Source organism: Mus caroli, unplaced genomic scaffold (genome assembly GCF_978045245.1).
Source record: "Mus caroli unplaced genomic scaffold, Mus_caroli_1 scaffold_14, whole genome shotgun sequence".
In the NCBI taxonomy this organism is placed as follows: domain Eukaryota; kingdom Metazoa; phylum Chordata; class Mammalia; order Rodentia; family Muridae; genus Mus; species Mus caroli.
In genome coordinates, this window is record NW_028227269.1 from 96,750,626 (window position 1) to 96,777,136 (window position 26,511).

General features: G+C 40.7%; 1 protein-coding gene across 2 annotated transcripts in view; it reads left to right on the plus strand.

The window, feature by feature from the left end:
* The first annotated feature begins 450 nt into the window (after positions 1-450).
* Zc3h14 (zinc finger CCCH-type containing 14) overlaps positions 451-26,511 on the plus strand; it is a 38,394-nt gene continuing 12,333 nt past the window's right edge. For both annotated transcript variants that reach the window (XM_021178630.2, XM_021178631.2), the window contains exons 1-10: positions 451-642; positions 969-1,011; positions 6,373-6,487; positions 9,726-9,766; positions 10,672-10,867; positions 12,115-12,544; positions 13,341-13,501; positions 13,933-14,033; positions 17,381-17,536; positions 25,677-25,751. In XM_021178630.2, coding sequence (XP_021034289.1) covers positions 607-642; positions 969-1,011; positions 6,373-6,487; positions 9,726-9,766; positions 10,672-10,867; positions 12,115-12,544; positions 13,341-13,501; positions 13,933-14,033; positions 17,381-17,536; positions 25,677-25,751 — 1,354 coding nt within the window. In that variant the 5' untranslated portion in view covers positions 451-606. The remainder of the gene's footprint in view (positions 643-968; positions 1,012-6,372; positions 6,488-9,725; positions 9,767-10,671; positions 10,868-12,114; positions 12,545-13,340; positions 13,502-13,932; positions 14,034-17,380; positions 17,537-25,676; positions 25,752-26,511) is intronic.

Consider the following 26,511-nt stretch of genomic DNA (forward strand, 5'->3'; position numbering starts at 1 on the left):
AAAACATCCCTCTAGAATTAAAGTAAGGTCATGGGTTCTGAATATTGTCCCTCTACCTCATCAAGTGTAATGATTGTACATCTTCTAGAAAATAATCTCCTTTTTGTCATTTGATAATATATATCTCAATCCCATAGTGATACTTGAGGTTAGATTTGAACTCGGATCAGAGCTCATAATATTTGAGCTATACATACTTTCATCCTGATTACCTGTAGACTAAAATTCGCAAATGACAAAGCATGAAAAGGAAAAGGAAAGGCTCCCGAAGCCTAGAAAGAGGAAGGTGAAACCAGGTAACCCCATAGGCCATCGTCCTCTGCGCGACCAGCAGTGGTCGCCAGAGCACAGGTTCCGGACCCCGCCCCCCCTGCCCGGGACACACGCGCGCGCGCATGCGTGTGTGCTCAGACGCATGCGCGCTGGCTCCCACTTGCACGGGGGCGCCAGCAGGGGCGGGGACGCGCACGGCGGAGGCGGAGCGGCGGCGGCGGCGGCGGCCGTGGCAGCGGCGTAGGGGGCCCAGGCTGCAGGGTGGCAGCCCGCGGCGGGCTCCAGGTAACCGAGGCGCCGCGCAGTGCCGAGCCGGCCGCCCGCCGCCGAGCCATGGAAATCGGCACCGAGATCAGCCGCAAGATCCGGGTGAGGCCCGCGTTGGCGGGCGCTGGGCATGGCGGGCAGGCGGTTGCCAGGAGTAACGGGGCGGGTGGGCCGGCCCGGCCTGCAGCGTCTCCTCCGCGCCGGCCGCCTCAGACGAAGCGCAGGCGCGGCGGTCGGCTCGGGGGACGCCAGCGGGCCCGTGAGAGGCACCGGGGCGGCGGCGGCGGCGGCTGCGGGAAGCGCCGCGCGGGGGGCGGGCGTCCCCTCCCCCACCTCCCGGTTGCGCGGGGCGGCTCTTTCACTGACGCGGTTTTCACAGGCACCTTTGCTGTTTTGTTTTGTTTTGTTTTTTTTTTTCTCCCTCTCAGAGTGCCATTAAGGGGAAATTACAAGAATTAGGAGCTTACGTAGGTAAGTCGATTCTCATCCTTCGCCTCCATATACTGTAGGGCTTGTAGCTGACTGGATGTGTGAGTGACTCTGCCCCAGAGCTCTTCGGGTGTCTGCCGTGAGAGCCCTGGTTTTCCTCTCCCCTCGTTCCATTGAGCCATCTATAGCAGCACCCCGAGGTCCCGTCCCCCAACCCCCATCTCCTGTCTAAGATGTTATTTTGAAATAGTCTAGCTTTTTTAACCTTCGGCTGAAACTGTCTTTTTTTTTTTTTTTTTTTTTTTAAGCACCCATGTTTGTTCGAATCTTGTTCTGTTTTTCCTGTTGTTACTTTCTCATCATGACCTTTAATTTGAGATCTCTCATTTTGGATATGAACATTATATGCTTCTGGCATTTGCCACAGAGCTGGTTTAGTAACTTTTATGTATTAGTTTTTTTATTTTTATTTTTTTATGTCCTTCCTACTCGAACCTGACAGTGGTGAGTTCATTTACCTCTTTTTTTGTTTGTTTGTTTGTTTTCAGAATGAGTGTTTTCTCTGAGCTAGGCATTGTTTAGCCATTAAAATGTAAATGATAATATCCCAGTTGTACAAATAGAGACAAAGGCTTCAGGTAGTTGAACAGGTCTGGGGGAGGAAGCCTGTCTGACCCTACTGATGGTGGCTTTGGGTGTAAATCATGGGTACCTTAAAATAGTAACTCAGGGTCTGAGACCCTTACTAACCCCTGGAGTCAAATTTGTTTTCATAATGGTTAGAAGGCTTGACATTAAACTATGTCTACACTTGGATTATACGAAAGCAGTGAGTTTTAAAAGGTGGTCACACTAGTTTTTACTAGAACTCTTGGTCAAATAATTGTAGTAAAAAAAAAAAAAAGTTCCGTCTAGAATGTTATCAATGAGACAGATAAAAAAACCGTTTTTTAAAACTGGCTTCTCAGTTGGGAGGTGGTGGCCCATGCCTTTAGTCCCAGCTCTCCAGAGGCAGAGGCAGGAGTGTCTGTGAGTTCAAGGCCAGCCTACTGTCTACCGAATAAGTTCCAGAACAGCCAGGGCTATTGCAACCCTGTCTCCAAAAACAAAACCAAACCCGACACTGTTGAGTATTTTGACTGTAAGAGCAGAGAAGTGCTTGTAAAATAGTAGTGTACTGAGCTGATACGATTGTTTTCAGAAAAGGCATTAGTGATTGCAAAGTAAGGTTGAAGTTTCAATCTGACATAGGCTGTTGTCATTTGGAAAGAAAGGACCTCAATTGAGTAAACGCCACTACCAGATTGGCCTGTAGGAGTGATTGACACGGGGAAGGGGGACAGGTTACTGTGCATGGTACCCTGGTTTGATGTAGCTGGGTGCTTTAAGGAAGCAGGCAGAGTAGGCCAGTCAGCAGCACTCCTCCAGGGTCTCTGCATTCCTTTCTGCCTCGAGTTTTCCGCCTCGAGTTTTTGACCTAATCTCCCTAGATGTCGGACCATATGCTGTAAGATGAAATAAACACTTTCCTCACCAACTACCTTTTGGTCACAGTGTTTTATCACAGTAGTAGAAAGCATTTTACATTCTAAGAAATGATAAACTGGTTTTGTGCACTTGTAGGCCAGAAAAAAAGCCAAAAGTTTCTATTGCCAATGACAAGTTGAACTTACAAATGAAAATTAAAACTTTGAAAGTTTGGGTTTCCCTCTGTGAACTTGAGAGCTTCCCAGAACTAAAAGATTCTGTGGTAAAATTGTGGAGGCACTAACAGTGTGACTTTACATAATGAAATGTCCTGTATGTCCTTGGTTCACCAGTGAACTAGCACTTTCTAAGTGCCTGCTCCATATTACCTTATGCAGAGGTAAAAGGCAGTAAAGGTTGTGTAGGTTGATTTTCGTCTAACAGTACAGAGGGTCAGTTGGTGTTAGATTCCATATTGTTAATTAATACTTGCTTGAGTTTCAGTGTAGTATCATAGAAGGATAGAAAGGTCTAGAAAGACTGTTAAAATACTCAAGGTACATATTTATGGGACTAGATTTTCTTTACATTCCTCAATATTAAACATCTTTATCACAGATTAAATGCAAAAAAAACAGATTAGAGTTCATTTGTCTTCTAGACATGATACAAAAGAGATGTATGGAAGTAGAAAGCAAGGCTATCCTCAGAACTGTGGTTTTTGTTTGGGAAACTTTAGCTTTAGAAAAACCATTAAGTTAATATAATTGGGCTGTTAGCCTGTGGTCTGTACACTGACGATTAAATCCTTTAAAATTATCCATTCTGAATTCATGTGGTAGATATTAGTGGATACACCAACCAGAAGGAACCTGTACTGAACAAGCTAAGAATTACTAGTTTGTACACGACAGTTGGTGGGTAGATTTCGGGTTTTTTCAGGATTGATATAAGACTCCTCATGGATATGAAAAAATGGAGCAGAACCAGAATGTTCTCAGTTTGAACTGTTTTTTCTTTACTACTAAGTGGGTGCCAGCTGTATGAGACCCACTGCGCGTGTATAACTGTGCTAATTGATGGCCAGGGTGAGGTCCAAGTATGTCACTGAGATACATTCAGTCCTGTCACTGAATTTTACAAATTTCAAAAAAGATTTTTTAGTTTTTAAAACATGCGCTTATAGTTGTTGTGTTTCTGAAAATACTGCTGGGATGGGTGGCAGTATTACTACTCTTTATAGATACATGGGATGTGGAGAGAGCTACGTTAGTGGCTGTCAGCAGATTGATGATTGGGAGCTCAGGTTTGGGGTCCTTGGTGCTTTTGTCAAACTTTATGAAAAATACTTAATTAAAGAATGGACGACAGCCAGGCCCTCTGGAGTGCCAGCGAATCTTCATAGTCGATCAGCTCCTTCCCTTCTGCTGCGTCCCAGTCTTTTCTTCTATGGCCCCGCCTTTTCTCCTTCCTCTTTACTTAAACCTAGGACCCCTGCAAACTCTTAGCACCATTACACTCCCGAATTGGAAATTCCTTAGGATTAACAGTTTCATGTTGGGTTCCAGTGGAAAGCCTGCAGTTTAATATCTGTCACTTGAGTTAACAAACATCATCCTTCAACTCTTTGAAGTAAAGCAACGTCTTTTTTTATGTTTGCAGTTTGTAGATGCATATATTTCACTGTCCAGAACAAGATGGCTTTTGTTTTCAGGGTTCTCCTCTTTGAGATGGGTTCTCATACAGTGCTGCTCAAGCTGGCTTGCTGTTCATCATATAGCTTGTGCCAGCCTCAAACTAACTGATCTTCCTGTTGCAGTCTCCTGGTTGCTGGAGTTACAGTCACGCCCTACTAGTAGCCATAGTTTCTCATATTTCTTTATGCTCAAAAAGAATCCCAGAGCTCTGGATGAGTGCTTTTCAAAGTGGGGTACAAAGAAGAACTCCCTTCCTTTAAAGCAAGCAGTGGGGAAACTCAGCTGTGCTCAGGTGGGAAGTTCAGTGGTGTGGCTGTGACAGTTCAGTTTTCATTCATGTGCTTGAGGTGAGAGCTTCTCTGAACCTTCCCAGTGGTTTTTGTTGTCTTCTATCCCCAGTATGCTGACTCGAATGTATTTCAGTGATCTTTCTGGACTCCGGAAGAATATTTTATGACCACATGCTAATTTTGCATTAGATTCTTGAATTTTCATCGTATTGTCTACTGAGAAGACAACTTGTGAATTTTAACAGCTTTGCTGAGAAATAATTGATAGTTTATATTGCACATATTTGAAGTGTGTTTGTGTATAAGTGTATTTGGCATGTTTTGATGTGTATCCTCCAAAAATCATCACCAGTCAGTTTGATAAATCTACTGGACTTGGTATAGCTCATTAGAGTCTGCCTAACTAACATTGTGCTCAAGATCCCTTGTTTGAGTCACTGGCATCTCTTTTTAAAAAACAAAAGGACTGAACATACTTATTCATACTCTCCCCTTCCTAAATTTACAGTAGCTACTCTGGCTTTGTAACCTGTTCTTATGCCTTTCCTTGTTCCCATTCTATACCAGGACAACCACTGCTCTTACAAAACTTTAGAAATACAAACTGATATAGCGACAACAATCATTTCATTGGTACTGTGAAAGAAAAATACCTGTCTGCCCAAGTATCTTAGCAGTCTTAGCTGTTTACCCAGAGTTACTGGTGTTGGATCATCACTAGTATGACATATAAATATGCATTAGCTTATTTTTTACAAGTACAACGAGAGCTTTTTTGAAACTTTAGCAAACCAAAAGATTGGCCACTTGTTACTTGCATTTTCTCACTTAGTGCATGCTTCCTTGAAATACTGCATTCTCTTTTTGTCCAGGTTCTGAATTAGAGTTTGGAGTCTTTTCCTTTCTTTTTTTAAAATGATTTATTTACTTTTATGTGCACTTGTGTTTCGCCTGCATGTATGTCTGTGTGAGGGTGTTGGATCCCCTGGAACTGGAGTTACAGACAGTGGTGAGCAGTCATATGTGTGCTAGGAACTCAACCCAGGTTCTCTGGAAGAACAGCCAATGCTCTTCAACAGTTGAGCTGTCTCTCCAGCCCCTAGGTGTTTTTCTCTTGAAACAAGTTTCTGGCATATGAACCTTTCTGTTTATGTAGAAATTATGAGTATTTTAGTTATTAAGGAAATTTTAATAAAGACATGTTTGAAGCTGGGTGTGTGTCAGTAGTCTCAGTATTTGGGAGGGCATAGGGAGGAAGATCAAGTTTTAAGATAATATCCCCATGGGATAGAGGCAGACACACACCCACTTTTCTCAGAAAGAAATTAGATTTCCTCATGACTTTGCTTCCTTACTAAATGTTCTTGGGCTTTTACCTCCCGTCGCTGTGTGGGGTTGCCACTGTCAGGGAGAGTCACGCTGAGTTGCCGTTTAACCGTCTCCATGCATTGGCACTAATAACTGAACTCTTGGCGTTACACTCGCTCTAGGGTTTGTGTAGTTACGCGATGTAACTGAAGTCCTCTGCCTTTACTGAGTAGAGTATATTTATTCCCTAGTGACATGGATACTGCTTTGAACAGAAAACTAAACAGTGCAATTATTGGGGACATATATATGCCATCTAGAAGTGTCTAGAAGTTGATGGACATTAAAAAGATTTCTTTCAAAAACCAGTACATTTTCTCAAAGGATTCCATGACCCAGGATGCCTAGTTTTATGACTAGAAATGCATCAGTTTTTTTTTCAATTCCTGGCCTTCTAAAAATGGAAGTACTTGTGGGGTGAAGGGGAAAAAAATGGTAGCTGAGCTTTCTTGTCTAGCCTCTGTTAGAAGGAGGTATGAATTATCAAGGCTACTTCTCTGTTTTTAAGCACATTGATTTTTGAGCAAAAACAAATATTGAGGAAACATTTAAAAGTTTGGTATACTTTTCCTTTTAAATAGATGAAGAACTTCCTGATTACATTATGGTGATGGTGGCCAACAAGAAAAGTCAGGACCAAATGACAGAGGACCTGTCCCTGTTTCTAGGGAACAACACAATTCGATTCACCGTATGGTATGTTTCTGAATATCTGTGCCTTGGAGCAAAGTCAGAGTTGGTATTGTGTCTAGAAGAGGAGCTTGGCAGTCTGTGAGGTTCACTGTGGAGAGGCTGGCTGTGAGCTGTAAAGCAGAGCCTCTGGAGGTTTCTTCATCTGTAAATCACCTGTGTATGTGAGTGTGAGAATAGCCTAGCTGATGCACACAGAGTGCATGTAGATACGCCTGCACCGTAGGAGCCCTTTATATATGTCAGCCATTTTTGTATCTCTCACCTCTGCAGTTCATTGTCGCACTACCCCCACTGATAGCACGCACACCCACTTACAGTGTACATCACATTTTGAGCTAGACTGGTTTTTGCCTTTTATGTGGAATATTTTTTTTTCCATTTTATTTTTGGTTTTATGTTAAGCTGTTTTGCTTTTCCTCACACATGTATGTCCCCATTTGACAGACAGTCACTTTCACAGTTTGGAATTTGAGCAACTTGATTTTTTTCATATAAATGACTCGTGATTTGGACTATGCTTTAATCAAACCACATGGGCCCTTAGATGAAAATAAGCATAAGATTGAGTTTAAAAAAGCCAGCTTGGTTGTCAGGCTTAAGGCTGAGTGAGAAAGGGGCAGGATGGTGGTGTGGCTGACACAGAGAGGAAATACTCATCAGAGGGACAACAGACTGAAGACCTATTTGCTACAGTCTTCATCGTCTCTGTGGCAACTGCATGTGACCATGCTGCTTTGAAAAATCTGCAGAATTTTCTGCTTCATACTACTCAGTTTTGGAGACATTATTAAGAGTACAATGATCCTTACATATTAACACACTGCTTCATTGTGGATATATACCCTACTTCATATAGTTTGTTCTAAAATATGCATGATGGTTTTTTTGTTTTGGTTTTGCGAGACAAGGTTTCTCTGTATAGCCTTGGCTGTCCTGGAACTTACTCTGTAGACCAGGCTGGCCTCGAACTCAGAAATCCGCCTGCCTCTGCCTCCCAAGTGCTGGGATTAAAGGCATGCACCACCAAGCCCAGCACGCATGATGTTTTTGACTGAGGAAATTATACTATGATTGTGAACACATCTTTTTAAAGTAGTCAGTTTTGCTTCGTAAGCATTGTTGTGACCTGGCCTTTGGTTAACCCTTTAGATCACTTTGGGTTTGCAGCCCAGCTAATCTAAACCAAAAGATTGACCTGATAGGTTCTTTTTCAGATGACTTAATAGACTGTGTAAGACATTTCTTAAACCAGTATACAATTTACTGAATGTGAACTTAAAGTCTAAATGAGTTTCTCATCATGCTACAAATGCAGTTTCACATGTTCTCTTGCAAGGAGTCATTTCTTCACTTTGGTACTTTCACCAGTGGTCACTAGTATTAAACAGACTATCCTGGTTTTGTTTTGTTTTGTTTTGTTCTGTTTTTTTGAGACAGGGTTTCTCTGTGTAGCCCTGGCTATCCTGGAACTCACTCTGTAGACCAGGCTGGCCTTGAACTCAGAAATCCGCCTGCCTCTGCCTCCCAAGTGCTGGGATTAAAGGCATGCGCACCACTGCCTGTCTCGACTATCCTGATTTTTAATTATTTTTTGGTTAGTATATGTATGTGTTTTGTATGTAGATACACAAGATGTGCATGCATTGTGTATTTATATTTATAGGCCTGAATTGGACATTGGTGTCTTGCTGGATCATGCACCATTTTGTTTGTTGAGACAGGGTTTCTCACTGAACCTAGAGCTTACCAGTTACTTTTGGTCTATCTAGACCGCTTGTCCACATGGTCCCCTGTGAGTCCCAAGGTCCTGTCTGCCTTATGAGTGCTAGTATTACAGGTGCCTTCCAACACCCAGCTCTTTCATAGGATCTATGAATCAGCTCTATTAGCCACAGCTGAACCTAGTGTGTAAAGGTGTGTGTTGTCGTGTGTCTGTCATCCCCCGTCCTTCCAGCCCAGCCCAACCCTATCCTGGGTTTTTTTTTGGGTTTTGTTTTTTTGCTCTCAGTTTTATAACTTTACACTGAGGTCCCCCCACTCTATCCTGCTTTTTTCTTTTCTTTTTTTTTTTAAACCCTGAAATAATTGTGTCCATGAGGAAACTGACCGTGAGTGGAGCCTAAGTGAAACACCAGGAAACTCTGGTGTTTGTGAGGGGCTTTGAAAGATTGGCTGTGCATTGCCTTTGATGTGCTATTAAGAAAGGTTCTGTTAGAGCAGAGTTGTAGCCGGCCTGCTTAATTTTGAAAGTAAGAGTTAGAGTAAAGTTGGATAGCATATTTTAAAGTTCTTTTAACTTTATTCATTTTTCATAATTACATTGTCCAAGAAGCCAGTTAAAATAGTTAAAATAAATATTAACTGCTAGATTAGGGTGTGTAGATCATAGGTAGACTATGTGTTTAGCATGTATACATAGACCTTAGTTTAACCCTATAGGAGAGGGTGAGGGAGGAAGGCAGGGGGAGAGAGCATGCGCGTGTGCATGCACACACACACACACACACAGGTAAAACAGCTGTGATAGACAGTATTATGTGCTTGAGATACCTCTCTTGTTTTACTATAAGCTGTTTTGATCTTTAGTTCCTAAGAAGCAAGGTTTGTTTTGTTTTGTTTTGTTTCTTTGTTAAGACTTGTCAGGCGATGTTTTTTGTCTTCTTTTTTCCTTTGGTTCTGGTTCTGGGGGTTGACCCAGGGCCTTGTGTGTGTTCGTTTCTAACATTCTGTTTTGGATATGCTGACACACAGTGTATTCCTAGCTACCTGGGAGGCTGAGGTAAGAGGTTCACAAGTTCAAGGCCAGCTTAGACAACTTAGACCCTGACTCAAAAAGTAACAAGAGAGCTGTGGGTGTGTATCAGTGATAGATAGTACAGAAGGCTTGCTGAATGGTATGCATAAGGCTGTGGGTTCAATTTCCAGTACTTTAGCTGTGTGCTGCTGAGCCACCTCACCCACCCGAGGTGGGAGGGCGTGGGTGCTGCTGCTTCCTCCTCTCCCTCCTTCCCCCCTCCTTCCTCTTCCAGAGGGTAAATGTTAAAATTTTTTTGTCTTTATTCTTTGGTATGTATGTAAGGCCTTTTAAAATAGAAATAATGTATAATTGGAAAGTTTGGCTTAGTATCATTAAATGCCTTTGAAAGAACTAATCTGGATGTAATGTCATCAGATTTAGTGTGGCAGTTGGAATCAAATTTTTGTTATGGAAGGCTTTGTTTTGTTTTGTGTTTTGTTTTAGGCTCCATGGTGTATTAGATAAACTGCGCTCTGTCACAACTGGTAAGCTATGTAAAACTGACCGCTTTCTGAAATCTCTGCTTGCTACAGTATGTGACCCTTTATAAAGTCATTCAGTTATGTTGCTGTTGGAAGAGCATCAGCAACTTTGAAGAGATAGTGGTTCATTTAAACTGAAAGAACAATAAACTTACTGTGATTTGACAGTGAGCAAGACAGTGCCATGTATCTGAAGTAATCATAAATCTGCACAGGCTTTGACCTTAATGATACCTCACTGCTTTATAGTTGAAAGATATCTAAAGGCCTGGTGATAATAAACCAGATAAACGATTATGATGTGTAAGGATACCACTCAGGAACTAAAAGCAATGTGAAATGAGAAGAGAGCACACCCAACAAATATCCTAGTATTTACAACATAAGTGGGAATATTCTTGTGGTGGTAGCGGTGACGATGATAATAATTGACTGTTGAGGGAGTTCTTATATCCCATGCCTGTACTCTCAGGTGCCTTTTAACCCCTAGTGCTTAAAATCTACTTTAAAATCTCATAATAACTCCAGCTCTGCTTTTAAACTATCACATTTGAGGAACTAGAGATGTAACTCAATTGCTAGAGTGCTTGCCTAGCATGTAAGAAGCCCCAGGTTTAGTCCCGACCACTGAAAACACTTGGGAAAGTGGCACTCGCCCAGAGTTGCAGTACTCCAGAGGTGGAGCCAGGAGAATCAGAAGTTAAGGTCGTCCTTTTTAGTATATCCGGTCACCCTGGGCCTCGGAGACTAGTTTTTGCATTTTTTTTAAATGAACTTGAAGTACTTAATTAAAATGTTTTCTATATTGAATGTACTGCTTTTGAACTGGTAGTGAGGGGGAAGGAGGGATAAGGAAAAGATTACCAGGATCATGGTTTTTGTTTGTTTGTTTGTTTGTTTTTTTGCAGAGCCCTCTAGTTTAAAGTCTCCTGATACCAGCATCTTTGATAGTAACGTGCCTTCAAACAAGAGCAGTTTCAGTCGGGGAGATGAGAGACGGCACGAAGCTGCCGTCCCTCCCCTTGCTGTTTCTAGTTCTAGACCTGAAAAAAGGGATTCCAGAGTTTCTACAAGTTCACAGGAGCAGAAATCCACTAATGTCAGGTAAAAGTCCAGTATCTGCTATGGCCAGATGGGTATGTTGATGTTACACTTATGTTAATTATTATGTCTGTTAGTTCCTATTTTCAGCAATTTTTGGAACTAGTGAAGTAATCGTGGATTAGTTATTCCTTGCCACTTATTGTTACTATAAAATGCCCAATAGGACATATTGGAGGAGGAGGAGGAGGAGACTTGGTTTTGGCTCAGAGTTCAGCAGGCTCTCAGTTTATCATAGCAGCAGACTAGATAGAGTTCATGTAGCAGAATCACATGAAAGAAAGAGATTCCTAACGTTATAGTAGACAGGGGAGCAGAGAAAACTGAACCAGATCCTGGGTTGGATATTATCAGCAATGCTCTGTTCCTAGACACTAGTGACCTATGTTGGCCAGTCGGGCTCTACCTCCTAAAAGGATCTATAGCCTTGAAATTAGCATAGTGAACTAAGGATCAAGTCTTCAATATGTGTGTGAACCCTGAGCGTATCTGGTGCCTCTAGAGACCAGAAGAAGGCATAGGCGATCCCTTGGCACTAGAGTTACAGATGGTTGTGAGTCACCATTTGGGTGCTGGCACTTCAACTCAAATCCTTTGGAAAAGCAAGCAATGCTCTGGCCGTCTCCCTAGCCCCCTTCAGGTTCAGACCATAACAGATTGCGAGCAAGTTTTTGAATAAACTAATGGTGACCAGAATATGATTTTTTATTTTACATTTAGTAAATAAAAATTTAAAGTATGAGGGATGGGTGTGGTAGTATAAGCCTTTAACCTTTTTTCATTTGATGTATGTGGATGTTTTGTCTGTATTTGTGCACCATGTGCTTGTAGCACTGGTGGAGTTCGTCAGAGGGCTTTGGAGCCTCTGGAACTGGAGTTACACATAGCTATTAGTTGTCGTGTGGATGCTGGGAATGAAACCTGGATTATCTGGAAAAGTAGCCAGTTCTTAGAATCACTGAGTCCTCTAGCCCTAGTACAAGCCTTTAATCGAAGTACTTGGGAGGTAGAGTCAGGTGGGTGTATTTCAAGCCAGCCAGAGCTACATAGAGTGAGACCCTGTCTCTAAAAATAAATAAATAAATAAATAAAATAAAAAATCAAGAATGACTATAATTTGAAAGTAGTGAATGACTATTTAAAAGGTCTCCATACTACTTAATTAAAATTTTTTTTGAATAAACATTCTTTTAAGATTAGCGAATAATGCTTTAGTTTTGGTATAATGTTGTGTTTTTCTTCATTTATAGACATTCATATGATGATGGAGCTTCCACCCGGCTAATGTCAACAGTGAAACCTCTGAGGGAACCAGCACCCTCTGAAGATGTGATTGATATCAAGCCAGAACCAGATGATCTCATTGATGAAGACCTCAATTTTGTGCAGGAGAATCCCTTATCTCAGAAAAAACCTACAGTGACACTTACATACGGTTCTTCTCGCCCTTCTATTGAAATTTATCGACCACCTGCAAGTAGAAATGCAGACACTGGTACTCACTTAAACAGGCTGCAACTTCATCCGCAGCAAAGCAGTGCTCACGCTGCCAAGCAGCTGGATGTACAGAGCAGCCAGGTATACGAAGCAGGACGGTTGTGTGAGCCACCAGTGCTTAGCAGCGTAGAAGACACTTATAGCCCCTTCTTCAGAAACAACTTGGATAAAATGAGTATTGAGGTTTGTATAGATGTATATAGATTCTGGCTTGCTAGGCTAGAGATTGGCAGTTGTGGATTCCAAATATAACTTACATAACTAAACACATTGTGTGTTTCTCTTAAATAGTGTCCTCTCTTGGACTGGCTGTCTAGAGGGGTTTTTATGTCATGCACATATGCCTTCTGATTTTGGCATTTTGAGCTAGCTTTTCTTTTTGGCATTTGTGTAGATGTGTCAGTTTTAGCTTTCAGCAACCTTTATAACTCGCTTTTAATAGTTTCCTTAACAGTGCTGTATGCAACTGTTATGAAATAAATTTAAAGTTCTTTTGAGTTAGCTGTTTGAGGAGACATTTTTCATTTTTTTTAATAAAGCCAGTCCTTTCAGTACTTTTTTTTTTAATTTTTTAAGATTTATTTGATTATATGAGTACACTGTAGCTGTACAGATGGTTGTGAGCCTTCATGTGGTTGTTGGGAATTGAATTTAGGACCTCTGCTCACCCCGTTCAGCCCCACTTGCTCGGTCCCCTGTTCTGGCCCAAAAGTTTATTTATATTTTATATCTAAGTACACTGTAGCTGTCTTCAGACACACCAGAAGAGGGCGTTGGATCCCATTACAGATAGTTGTGAGCCACCATGAGGTTGCTGGGATTTGAACTTGGGACCTTTGGCAGAGCAGTCAGTGCTCTTACCTGCTGAGCCATCTCAACAGCCCTTTTCAGTTCTTAAGATGGTCTTAAATTGAAAACATATTACTGTGTTAGTACTTCATTTTCAATGCAAAGTAAGCTTAAATTTATCTCATTGTAGGACGAAAACTTTCGAAAGAGAAAATTGCCAGTGGTGAGTTCGGTTGTTAAAGTAAAAAGATTTAGTCATGATGGAGAAGAGGAGGAAGAAGATGAGGATTATGGGACCCGCATAGGAAGCTTGTCCAGCAGCGTGTCAGTACCAGCAAAGCCTGAGAGGAGGTGTGTGACCATAGCTGTAAATTAATCTTAAACTGCCCGATGTAGCTGCAGGGTTTTGTCTGATTGTTTCTTTTGACAGTTCTGGGGAAGAAGCCTGGGGGCTGTGCATGCTAATGGTAGATAAGTGCTCTGGTACTAAGCTGTCTGACAGCATCACCTGGGTTTTGGAAGATACATACTAATGGAAGAGGGCTTGCTTAAATTGGAGAGAATTGCAAAGACTACTAGAACTGGATGAGGGAGAAAATGTTAATATGGAGTCGTCTTTGAAAAAGCTGTAGGGTTCCAATCTAATTGACATGTTCTAAAATCTGTAACTGCTACTGCTAGGTTTAAAACAGGCTGTATAGTAACAGCGTAATAGATGGTTAGCATGTAAAGAACTGCAATTGAAAACTTGATAAAAATACTTTTTCTTAAAACTCTTTTAGACCTTCTCTTCCACCTTCTAAACAAGCTAACAAGAATCTAATTTTGAAGGCTATCTCTGAAGCTCAAGAGTCTGTAACAAAAACAACTAACTATTCTGCAGGTAATTTCAATGTAGTATGTCTGTACTGGTAAGAGATTGCTTCTTTAAGTTGAGCATGCTTGTCTTCATGTGTAAAGTTAAAGGTTCCTGTTGCATACCAAAAGCAGGGTCAGAGTCTTCTAGAAGCAGGGCCTTAAAGGATTTTAACAGCTTGAAAAACTGTCACAGGAGTTCTTTGAGCATAGAAAACTCTCACATGCATAAACTTGATAAAATCCACAAATTATAAAGGGAATTTTGAAAAACGTGAGACTTTCATATTAGTACCATTTAACTCAATATTATATTTGTACTTATGTGTAAAAGGAACAGAATTGTATAATAACGGTTCCTGAGGTAGAGGAGTCTGTAGTTACTTTTTTGCTGTGCTGGCAGATTGAATTCTTGGCCTTATGCATGCTTGGTCCTGTTCCACTGAACCACATCCCTGGACCCAAGGCAGTCATTTATTTAAAGCTACTACATGAATACACCAGTCTGTTTTCCTTTGGTGGAACCTGGTAATAGAATGCCAGGCAGAGAATTGTTTTGCCCTTACCCTAATTAAAATAGAAGCTCTAAAATCATTTGATGTCAAATATTGAGGTGTCTAGTTTTTATAACAAAATTTTCTTATAGAATGTTCATTCTAATCTGCCAATGGTGAGTGTTTTGTGTTGGTGCTACATTCTGTCCACCTTTTCATCTGCTGGAGCCAGTGAAAAATTTTGTGGTACTAAGCTGATAGAAATCGCCAGATCTGAAGTTACTTTCTTTTTTTGGTTTGTTTGTTTGGTTTTTTGAGACAGGGTTTCTCTGTGTAGCTCTGGCTGTCCTGGAACTCACTCTGTAGACCAGGCTGGCCTTGAACTGAGAAATCCACCTGCCTCTGCCTCCCGAGTGCCGGGATTAAAGTCGTGCGCCACCATGCCCGGCCTGAAATTATCCTCAAGCTTTTATTGTGAATTTGGTGGATGTCCTCACAGCATTCTTCTCCTTGCCCTTTGTCACACATCACCGTTTCTTGAATTGAAGTAAAAAAATTTTGGTACTTCTCTACCTTCTCATCTCTCATTTACCCTTGACATTCCGACATCAGTAGATCTTTATATATAGAGTAAGGATGGTCAGGTAGAAGCCTGCACTGCTCTAACAGTTCACCTCTGTACACTCGCTTTTCTTATACAGCAGCGATAGTGCTTAGAATAAGAGTCTCAAAGGATTTTCATGACCTTGAAATACCTCACTTTTTAATTTTATATTTATGAGTTTTTTGCTTGCATGGACGGCAGAAAAGAGCTTTGATTGGATCCCTTGGAGTTGTAGTTACTGATGTTTGTGAGCCACCATGTAGACTCTGAGAATAGAACCCTACTCCTCTGGAAGAACAGCTGTTACAGAATTAATATGCCTTTCCACTAAGAAATCACTCCAAGTAGTCACAGATTAATAAAGGATATCTTTGTTGGTTCTGGCTGATATACAAGCCATGAACAGAAAGATTTACCAGCATCCTAGCTATGCTTTAGACTATATTCTGTATATGCTCTCATCTTTAAATCACTTGGAGGCCTGGCCTCCAAATCTCATTTTTGAACAGTTTAGAGACAGGATACTACACGTCTGACCATTTGGACAAATGGGAGATTTACACAGCAAAAATGTTGTCACAGTTGCTGAAGTACATCAGTGTTGTGAATGTGCCCCCATTTCTCATAGTAGTTATTCAGGATGACTCTGCCCCATGGCAAAATTACGCTTCCTGGAAAGAGAACCAGGACTTGCTGGCAGAGTGGGACTTAAAAAATGAAGGCTGTTACCCAGTGCTTTTCCTGTTAGAGCTGCCTATAGAAACCTGGTTTTTGTCTCTTTGCTGTGGGTTCTATGTGTAGGTGGTTAAATCAAGAGTGTATCCTTTTATCCCAATAAAAAAACAAAGCCTAATTGGTAGCATATTAGTGAACAAATCTCTGGGGTGGGAGTTGGGGATTTTTCTGTTTTGTTTTGTTTGAAACATATTTTTATTTTGTAGCTCTGGCTGTCCTGGAGCTCACTATGTAGATTAGACTGGCCTTAGACTCTTCCCCTGTCAGCCTCCCAAGTCTGAGATTAAAGGTGTGCACCCCGATACCCCCACTTTTTTATTTTTGGTTTTTCGAGACAGGGTTTCTCTTTATAGCTCTGACTGTCCTGGAGCTTACTTTGTAGACCAGGCTGGCCTCGAACTCAGAAATCCGCCTGCCTCTGCCTCCCGAGTGCTGGGATTAAAGGCGTGCGCCACCACGCCCGGCTCCGATACCTCCACTCTTAATGAAAAAGTTGTAATAGAAACATTTTCTTGTAAGCCTAAATTTTAATTATGTTAGAGCTATATAAACCAGCCCTTTCTTCAGTTTCTAACAACTTTAGTTAACAGAAATAGTAAGGCTTGAGTTATGTTAGTGGCAGCATTCCTTGAATAAATTCTTTGTGTAACTTATTTCCCAAGCAAGTTTAGTAGATCTTCTATAAAACCAGTTTATTGCTCCCAGTTTTTCCTAGGTCACAGCCAGTGCTTCTAACAACTGTCTCCAACTATTTCAGAAGTAGAGTATTGGGCTGGAGAGATGGCTCAACATTTAAGACAGCACTAGCTGCTCTTCAGAGAACCTGGGTCCGGTCCTAGTTCACAGGGGTCCAATACATTCTTCTGACCTCCACAGGTGCTGGCAGACACGTGGTGCACATGCGTGCGTGTGGGCAAAACACATAATTCTAAAAAGAAATTTTAAAAAGTAGTTGGAGATGCCCATATTTCAAGAAATAACATCGAACCTGGTTCTATATGCCTGCAATCTTAGCACTTGGGAAATAGAGGCAAGAGATTAAGATAATTTTGAACTTAGTAGTAAATTTGAGACCAGCTTGGTCTACACAAAAGAATTTTTTAAAAATAGCATTTGAACAATTCATTCTTTGCCTACTTAAGTTACAGTTTGAATCACTGTGAGACCCTGGATCACTGCATCTGGTTATCTCATACATGATAGATACACAAACACTCTCCCTCACTCATTCACTCTTTCACTCCATTGTGTGTGTGTGCTTTTGCTGGTTTGGTTTGGTTTGGATTTTTTAAAATAGGCTCTCACTGTGTAGTCTAGTCTGGTCCAGTACTACTGCACTAACTTGTTGAGTGCCGAGATTCAAGCTTTAGAGGCTGCTTACACACAACTAAGGCGAATGAGTTGAATGTAGTTCCTTTGCTTTGAATACCTTAACTGTTCTGAACCCAAGGTTGGAATTTGTATTTAACAGGTGATATTAACCGTGGAGTTATGAAGTTGTAACCATGGGTGTATTTTCCTTTCTTTTGCTTTTATGTAAAGTTCCACAGAAACAGACACTTCCAGTTGCTCCCAGAACTCGAACTTCTCAAGAAGAATTGCTAGCAGAAATGGTCCAGGGGCAAAACAGGGCCCCCAGAATAAGTCCCCCTGTTAAACAAGAGGAAGCAAAAGGAGATAATACAGAAAAAATTCAAGGTAAGAGTTAACCACTTCACTCTTACACTTTACCCATGGAATACTAAATATTTTCAGATAAGTTTTAATGGGTAATTGTTATCCTGTAAAGAAAGTGATAAATGAGGTACTCAAAGGATGAGCTATGTGAACAATTACAAGCTGCCATGTGGATGCTGAGAACTGCTCTCTAGGCTAAGCAACACATGCTTTAACTGCTGTTGCCTCACCCCATCTCCAGGGCTTTTAGAAACCATTTTCCCTTCCTTACATAGCCTTTTGTTTACCTCTTCTCTTCTCTTCTCTTCTCTTCTCTTCTCTTCTCTTCTCTTCTCTTCTCTTCTCTTCTCTTCTCTTCTCTTAGGTTGTCTACTTATTAGTTATTATCACTGTATTTTTTTATTGTATTTAAGCCCCATTTTTCCCTTAAGTTCCCCAAAATCTAACTCCCAATCACTCCCAACTTTGTGTCCTTTTTTCCCTCTTCTTTTAAATAGCCCACTAATTATAATTTGTGCTGCCTATATACTAAGAGATGTTGGATTGTCTACCACTAATAATAGACGTGGTTGCCCTACCAGTGACTCTCTTAAATCATTAACTTGTCAGTAGCTCTTCAGTTCTGAGTCTGGGCTTGTGAACTACTTCTGTTGTTCAGGAATGATGACTGTATTAATCTAGTGCAGTAAGCAGCAGCAGCACTATGAGTTCATGAGTGCAGCTGTCCTGACAAGTCCAGGAAACAGTTTGTCCTGGTCTCTGTCTTTAGAATATGGAGAATTCACCATTATTTCTTACCTCTGCAACTATTCTTCTAGTAGTCTAAACCACTGTCTGTTAAACAGTCCAAGCCGTTTTCCTAGATATTGGGACAGTGGCCTCTCATTCTCTTTACATTATTCAAATACTAAAGTTAGATAATTTCTTAGTGTTTTGAACAGAAATTTGACTCCTCCTCCACTCAGAACCCCCTGGTGGTCCCTGTTCTATTCTGAGTAATTATCAGTGTCTCGCCTGACCTCCTCACCTCCCTCCCTGCCACTCCCCTCTGGTACTCTGTTCCACCTGGACCCCTGTGTGTTGTATGTCTCTCTTCTACATCTTCATTCTCATCTCCCCCCTGAAAATTCCTTTTCTCCATCAGATATATGGAAACTGAACCAAAATTACATTTGAAGTCTGTCCTCAGGAAGTTCAAGGCTTTTTGTGTGATGTCTGCAGCCAATATTTGTCTGTATATTTTCTACTTTTCTGGGGTTGTGGAAACCTTACCTATTACGACTATTTTCTTCACCTCCATCCTTAAATCATTCATCATATTTTAAGTGTACAGTATCTATGGTCATTTCAGAGTATGTACACTTGAGTAGATATGTCTCATGTATAAATGATATTATACATAGTATTAACACATAGTAATCTAAGGGTGATAGAATAGAGATTTAAATATTACTCATTTAACTAAAGTTTTTTTTTTTTTGATACTTCATTGAATAATTTGCAAACCAGTGCTACATTTTAAGATTTAGTCAGTTTTGTGTGGTTTTTTAAAAATGGGCTCTCCAAAAGGAAAAAATAAGTACATACACAAATGTTCTTAAATTTGAGATAGGGTTATATTCCAATAAACCCAGGTCTTTAGTTTTTGTTTTTGTTTTTGTTTTCCCGAGACTGATCCATGATCTAGCTCTGACTGTCCTGGAACTCACTATGTAGACTATTTCTGACCTCAAGCTCTCAGAAATACCACTGGCTTCTGTCTCTGCCTCCCTAGTGCTGGAATTAAAGGTGTCTACCTCTATGCCTAGCTAAACCCATGTCTTTTGAAAATATTAATCATAAATTCCACCTAGATGTCAGGCATGGTGGCGCATGCTTGTGATACCAGATACATAAGAGGCTAAAGTGGGAGAAGTACAAATTCAGGGCTTACCTAGCTAGGCTATTTAAGATTATCTCAGAATAGAAAGTGAAAATACTGGGGTTACATGTCAGTGGTAGAGTACCAGCAGGAAGTCCTAGGGTCAGTCCCACATACAGAAAACAAAAGTAGCCTACCTTGTAACCTGCTTAGATGACATTATCAGTTTAGCTGGACAAAATTATCTGACACAGGTTTCTTTTCAGTGTGACTTACGGTAGCATACAGGACTGACTGCCTACTTTGGGGATCAGATGCCTTCATATCTGTGTCTTGCTGCTGCAGCTGCCCAAATAACAAAAGAGGTTATCTTATACTTGTCATAGCCTAAGAATATGTTAATGGTTATGGCACAGTGTATTCTGAGTGTCTCATTCTCACACCATGTGAAGTTGAGTGGTCTGAAGCCATTAAGAATCATAAGGTGGGTGCTCCTGTACTTGATGTGCATCCTACTGGACAGGAAGCATTGTGCAAGATGATTAGTAAAGAGGAGAGGATCAGGAGGATGAGGAAAGGAAAGTCATACCCACCTATTTTTCCCCACACCCCTCCTTGAAGGCAAGCATCGAAACGTTTTGTATTAGTGTAGTAGTACAGATAGTTTCATAACTACAAACATTTGATGTTTGAAGTGGTAGTATTCTGTGCATAATGTATGTATGTATGTATGTATAGAACAGTAAACTGCTTGGAGTTCTGTAACTCTGCTCCATTTAACAGGTCACAGATACAAACACAGTAACATAGTGATTATGAAGTTGAAGTTGTCAGGGTGTAAAATCCAAGCCTTGCCCCTTTCTAGCTGATACAAACCTTTCTTTGCCCTAATTTCCTGATTTGGAAATAGGTGCAACAATAGTCTTCTCTACTTCAACATTATTCTAAAGGATGTGTTAAAATATTCAAATTTTCTTTATTGCTGGATCTTTCCCTTGGACTCTGGATGGTTCTTAGTTTTTCATGTAAAGTTGGCATGGGCACCACAAGCAATTCAGGGGTCATCTGCTGCACGGTTGAGTCCCTTGTTTCCATGGGACTTGTTCTGTTAGGCCAGTGTTCTCTGGTCTTCTGGGTAGTTTGCAGCCCTGTGGTGAATCAACTGGTTTGCAGACAGTGTTTAATTGAGAATATGCCATTCTTAACATTGACTCTGGATTCATTCTTGCTCAACCGTGTAGCAGATGACCCCTGAATTGCTTAAAATCTGCTCCTTTGCCCCACAGTAACCTGTTCTGTTCCACTGTTTCCTTTTAACCCTTTACTAGTGCAGTCTATCGCTTTTCACTTTAAAGTTCCTCTGTATGACTCCTTAGTAAGTTCCTGACCTCTATGGGTATTCCAAATGAAACACACATATTTGATGATTCAAAGCTAATGTCCAGAGATGACAGAAAATGTGGCATTTGTCTTTCTAGGTCTGAGATACCTCAGAAGGATTATTTCCAGCTCAGAAATCTATCCATCCATCTATCTTCCTTCCTTCCTTCCTTCCTTCCTTCCTTCCTTCCTTCCTTCCTTTCTTTCTTCTTTTATTCATTCATTCATTCATATTTATTTATTATATGTGAGTACACTGTAGCTGTCTTCAGACACTTTAGAAGAGGGTGTCATCTCATTACAGATGGTTGGGAGCCACTATGTGGTTGCTGGGAATTGAACTCAGGACCTCTGGAGGAATAGTCAGTGCTCTTAACCACTGTGCCATCTCTTCAGCCCAAGATTTTTCATGTAAATCATTTTGAAAACTTAAATACCAGTTAAAATAGTAGTAGTCCTCAAGTGAATAGATAATTTCAACTTAGCCTCCATTGAAACTCCCTGCTTTATTTTTGGAAAAATTAGCCACCTTATCCTAAAATTCATATGGAACTAGGATCTAGAGGATTCAAAACTACTGAAGAATAATGTTGGGAGTGTCCAGTTTCTGGATTTGAAGACAATACAAGTGCATAGTGACCATGACCTATGCAAAGTTAACCATACTCTAAGGGACAGGACCAAAGTCCAGGTAGATGGGTCCAGGTGGTCCCATCAGGTGACCACCTTTTCTGTTTTGTTTTTAAGCAAGGTCAATAAAACAATTTGGTGAAGCAAGAATAGTTTTTAACAGTCTTTTACTGGGGCATATGGGTATCTAAAAAACTGAAGTTGGGGTCTTTCCAAATATCAAAAAAAAAACAAACAAAAAACCACACACACACACACAAAAACTCAGTATGAATCAAAAGACCTCACTTATCGACGACGTAATTTAAGACTTTTAGGGGGGATAATAAGTATACATATGTGACCTTTAGTTAAGGCGTAGTTTCTTAGAATACCAAAGTGGAGAAAGAAAGAAATTGGACCTTATCACAATAGAAACTTGTGTTTCAAAGGAAATTGCCTCACACACACACCAAAAACCCAACCAACCAAACAAAGGTAACAGGCAAAGCACCCATAAAATGGATGAAAACATCCGAGATGCACTCAGTCCTTTTATATCAAACCCAAGGCAGCACGTAGTAGTTTTTCCTCTTTTAAAATTGACACCATTCTGATTGGGGTTTTGTTGCTGTTGTTTTTAATTTTAGTGGTACTGAGGAGTGACTCTAGGTCCTCAGTGTACCAGGCAGGTACTTTGCTCTTAAGCCACATCACCAGCCTGCATCATTTTACATGGGTGTTCCGCTGGAGTTCCTTGCTGTGTAAATAGTTTTTAAGAGATTTGTCGATTTCTCTGCCCTCTCCCTACAAAGATAATTCCAGTGCAGTACTGTCATCTACTGATACCAGAGGAATGAAATTTACGATAAAGCACCTCAATATGAAGCTCCAAAATTACAGTTGAGTGGACAACAGGGTGAACATACTTGCTTAATTTATGGAATGGCTCTTCAGGATTCCCAGCACATGAAGTAAATAATAGAAAGTTCCTTGGGTGTCATGTGTCTCTGTTCAGCCAATCAGAAGTCAGGATTATTTTGTATGTAATAATAGAGTCTTTTTTGCAGAGGAGCTGATAAGTAGGTAGGACTTACAGGACACAAGTAGTGGTTGCTCTTAATTGTAGAAGAGAACATTGATCTGGTGTGCCTAACTTTAACAGTATGAGTTTTTTCTTTAGAATGGTGTCACCTCATCTCTTTAGTTATAGGTCACTAGCACTCTAAAGTTAATATTGAAGATTGCTTTTACTTTTGATGAGATAATTTAACAGGCTGTGAAAATGCCAGGAATTTTATGAAAATGTCTTCAAGGTTTTCATCACCATCTCTACCAGTTTTCCTCTCACCAGAGCCAGCTGACTTAGGCTCTCTGACAAGTGCTTCTTGTTCACTAAATGAGCTGAGCAATATTTCCTACCTTTTGAGGAAAATAGCAACTGATATCAATGAAATGAAAGGAATGAAAGCAGCTATTTTGACAGTGGAAGCAAATCTTTTTGATTTGAATGTTAGAGTGTCCCAGAACGAAGCAAAAATTTCATCTTTAGAGGTTAAAATGAATGAATATTTAACATCAACATCTGAATGCAACAGACAGTTGGAAGATTTTCAAGAGAGAATAGAATTTGAGTCACAGTCAAAGACTACTGATGTAAACATAATGGGCTTCCTAACAGATGTTGAGAAAGGTAAACTATGTTTTAGGTGCTGATCCTTTGAACTTCCTCACTGTGCTTAGCTCTGGTATAGAGGCAGCTCAGCATAGACAAAGAAGCTGAGGTTTTTAGTGCTTGGTACTCTGTGTGACTTAACTGGGGTCTAGAATGTTTCAGCAGAGCTTGAATGTGTTTTTGTTTGTATTTGAAGATGCTGGGGACTGAATGTAATTCTTTACACGTGCTAGGCTAGGCAAGAACTCAACCACTCTCAACCCCCTTAACAATTTTTTTGGGGAGCCAGCTGTGTTGGCACACCTTTAGTACCAGCAGCACTCAGGAGGCAGTCACAGGTCTACAAAGTTCCAGGCCAGCCAGGCCTACATAATGACACCCTGTCTCCAAAAAAGGGGTGGCAGGGAGTATTTTGTTACAGTTTGGTTAAGTTAACCCTTGATGGTTTCTTGATGATATGTGTGATCCTCCCACCTCATTCTCTCAAGTGCCACCATACCTGGCTTAGGATGATGATTTGAGAAAATAATGGATGGGCTTCAACATAAAACTTGACAGGAAATGATTCTCTTTCAAGTACCTCTCTGGTGGTATTCTGCTGTGAAACTAATTTTATTACTGGTTCTGTAACGCAACATGTTAGTATGTTGACCAACAGGAATATAGCTTAAGCAGATCTGTGAATTAAGGTCTATTCTCCATGATTATTTTTGCCATGGTAATTTTTTAAAGGAATTTATTCTCTTTTGTGCATGTCTCTCTGGAGAAGGAAACCTTCCTTGACAATGAACAGCTGGTAAAATGTTAACTTCAGTATACCTTTTAAGTCTTTCAGTGATATACTTGGCAAGACCTTGCTGTCTTGTTTGCATTGTGTAAGCAAAGCCTATCCTTGTGGAGCCATGTATACTAGATACCCTGAAAACTAGCAAGCAGTTGACTTGCTAAGAGTCTCAGTATTTGGACTCCTACTAATTCCATCTCCACATCCATGTAGTTTGATGCCTTTGTTCTCAATTAGAAATTAGGTACTAAGTACCTGTGATTTAAGCACAGTGGGAATTACAGTTACAGTAAAATGTGGCATCCCTTTTCATAATTCAAGTAGTTTGGAGGATAGTCAGTTCATTGGGTTTTGTTTTGTAGTATGGATATTAATATTAGTATGGGGCTTGAGAGATGGAACTGGTTTAGAGCACTGGCTGCTCTTCAAGAAGAACTGGCTTCAATTCCCAGAACCCATATGGCAGCTCACAACTGTCTATAGCCCCAGTTCCAAGGGGATCTGACACCCTCTTCTGGCCTCTATGGGTCCCAGGCACACATGAAGTGAACATAAATGCTTCAAAACAGTCATACTTACAAAATAAATGTTAAAAAAGAATTTTAATATGATGCTGATGTGAGTGCCACATGGCTATGAATCTGTCACCGTTGGTTACCAGGGTTGACTCAGTTCATTTCTCTTACTATGCAGGTGTACCTTTCTTCACTGCTCCATTCTGCATCCTTTCCAAAGCTACATATTCAGTTGAAGAGAACACCCTTATCTGATAGAGCCCACCTGTTAAAACCCTCTAAACAAGTGCTCAAGAATAGTAATATGAATTTGTATTATGAACTTAATGTTGGAGAATAATTTTAAGAGCTATTTTAGAAATAAGTACTTTACCTGATCAACTTAAAAATATATATATTTATAAATGTAAATGGTTATATCAACAGTTCTCAGTCTGTGGGTCATGACCCTTTTCAGGGTCAAATGACCTTTTTGGATCATGTAAGATGATCAGAAAATACCTATTTATATTAGAGTTCATAAAAGTAGCAAGATTACACTTGAGATGTAGCAACAAAAATAATTTTATAGTTGGGGGTCACAACAACATGAACTGTTTTAAAGGGTCACAGCATTAGGAAGGTTGAGAGCCACTGATTTATGTTGGCCCCGAGTCACTTGGTGACAGGGCAGTTCTTAGGTGATGTCATCATTGGGCAAAGCGTCTACTTTCAGAAACTGAGGTAGCTACATTAGGAAGATGTAATGTGGAGCTACTGTTGAGCAGCGGAGTGTTACTATGAAGCGCATGGGGAGTCTGTTGTGTAGCCAGTGGAGGCTCTGGTTGCAGAATTCTGAATCCCATACTTGATCCATTATTGGTTTTGCATATGTCCAAGACAGTTTGTTTTTTAGGAATTTCATGACAGGGTAATTATGGACTATATTTTGGTTTTGGTTTAAGTTCCCACGTGTTTTGCGATTTGCAAAGGTCACAAGGTCGTGGGGAAAGGGAAGCAGTGTGGGTAAGTCGGGCTAAGAGTGCAGGAAGCAGACTCTCCGTGAGGCCCCTCCTGTATAGGCACTCTTCCTTTTACTTCCTTTTACTGCATTGTCTTCACTCTAAGAAGACTGGCCACCTCACATTGGGAACCAGGACGGATTTTGTTTCCATTTTTGATTTAGAAAAAACCAGCATTTTGTTTAACAGAGATGTGCTTGAAGACCATAATAATAGCAAATTGTATTGTAGAAGCTTTATTTGTAACACTTTCAAATCAATTCAAAGATTTATTTCTGAAAAACAAACATTAATATTTGTGTTAAGCTTAGTGAAGTTTTAAAACTTATATTCTAGGAACTCAACAGAGGCAATTGTTATCCCGACTGCAAATTGATCCAGTAATGGTAGAAACAATGGAGATGAGTCAAGGTGGGTAGTGTTTACATTATTACTGTATCGTTCTGTTGCCATCCCCATTCCTTATACCTCATTCAGTGTACCATGTATCTCTTAGATCCTGCCCTAAGACAGCACAATTAGATGATTAAAAATCCTTTAGGGCCAGGATGTAAGATCTGCATTTCCTTCATGTGTGGTGGTTTTGCCTCATTCATAAGCTTTCTTTTCCCCATCCTTTGCTCCTTGGCTTTTAGCTGTTGACTTAGCTGCTGTGAAGGCAGCTAGAGTCCCTGTACCACCTTTACCCTGTGCTGCTCATTGTCGGTCATGGAAGCTTGTGTCCCTAGCTCACCTTCTCCTGTCTCTGCTGTATTTCCAGAGTGGCTTCAGCATCCCCTCTGCACCAGTTCAACCTACCCAGTGTATTGGCCTCACTTTACAGTCTTATTCTCAGGGACTACTAACCACTTGTTCTAAAGCTTCTGTGAAGTGTTCTGCTCAACCCAGACACACATTCCACAGGCTGCCTCAGGCCTGCAGTGAGGTACTTGTTTTTATCTGTGTCTTTGATTCCCCAAATCTCTGCCAGGTCCACATTTAGGAAATGCAGGAAACAATTGGTTGGATACATGAAACTTTTTTTTTTTTTTTGACAGTTTTATTTTGTGGCTCAAGCTGACCTCCAACTTGCTGTCCATCTGCTTTCTCATCCAAGTGCTGGGATTACTAGCATGTGCCACCATACCTAACACTTGTGTTCTTGTGTTTCCTGTGAATTTGCCCTCCTTTT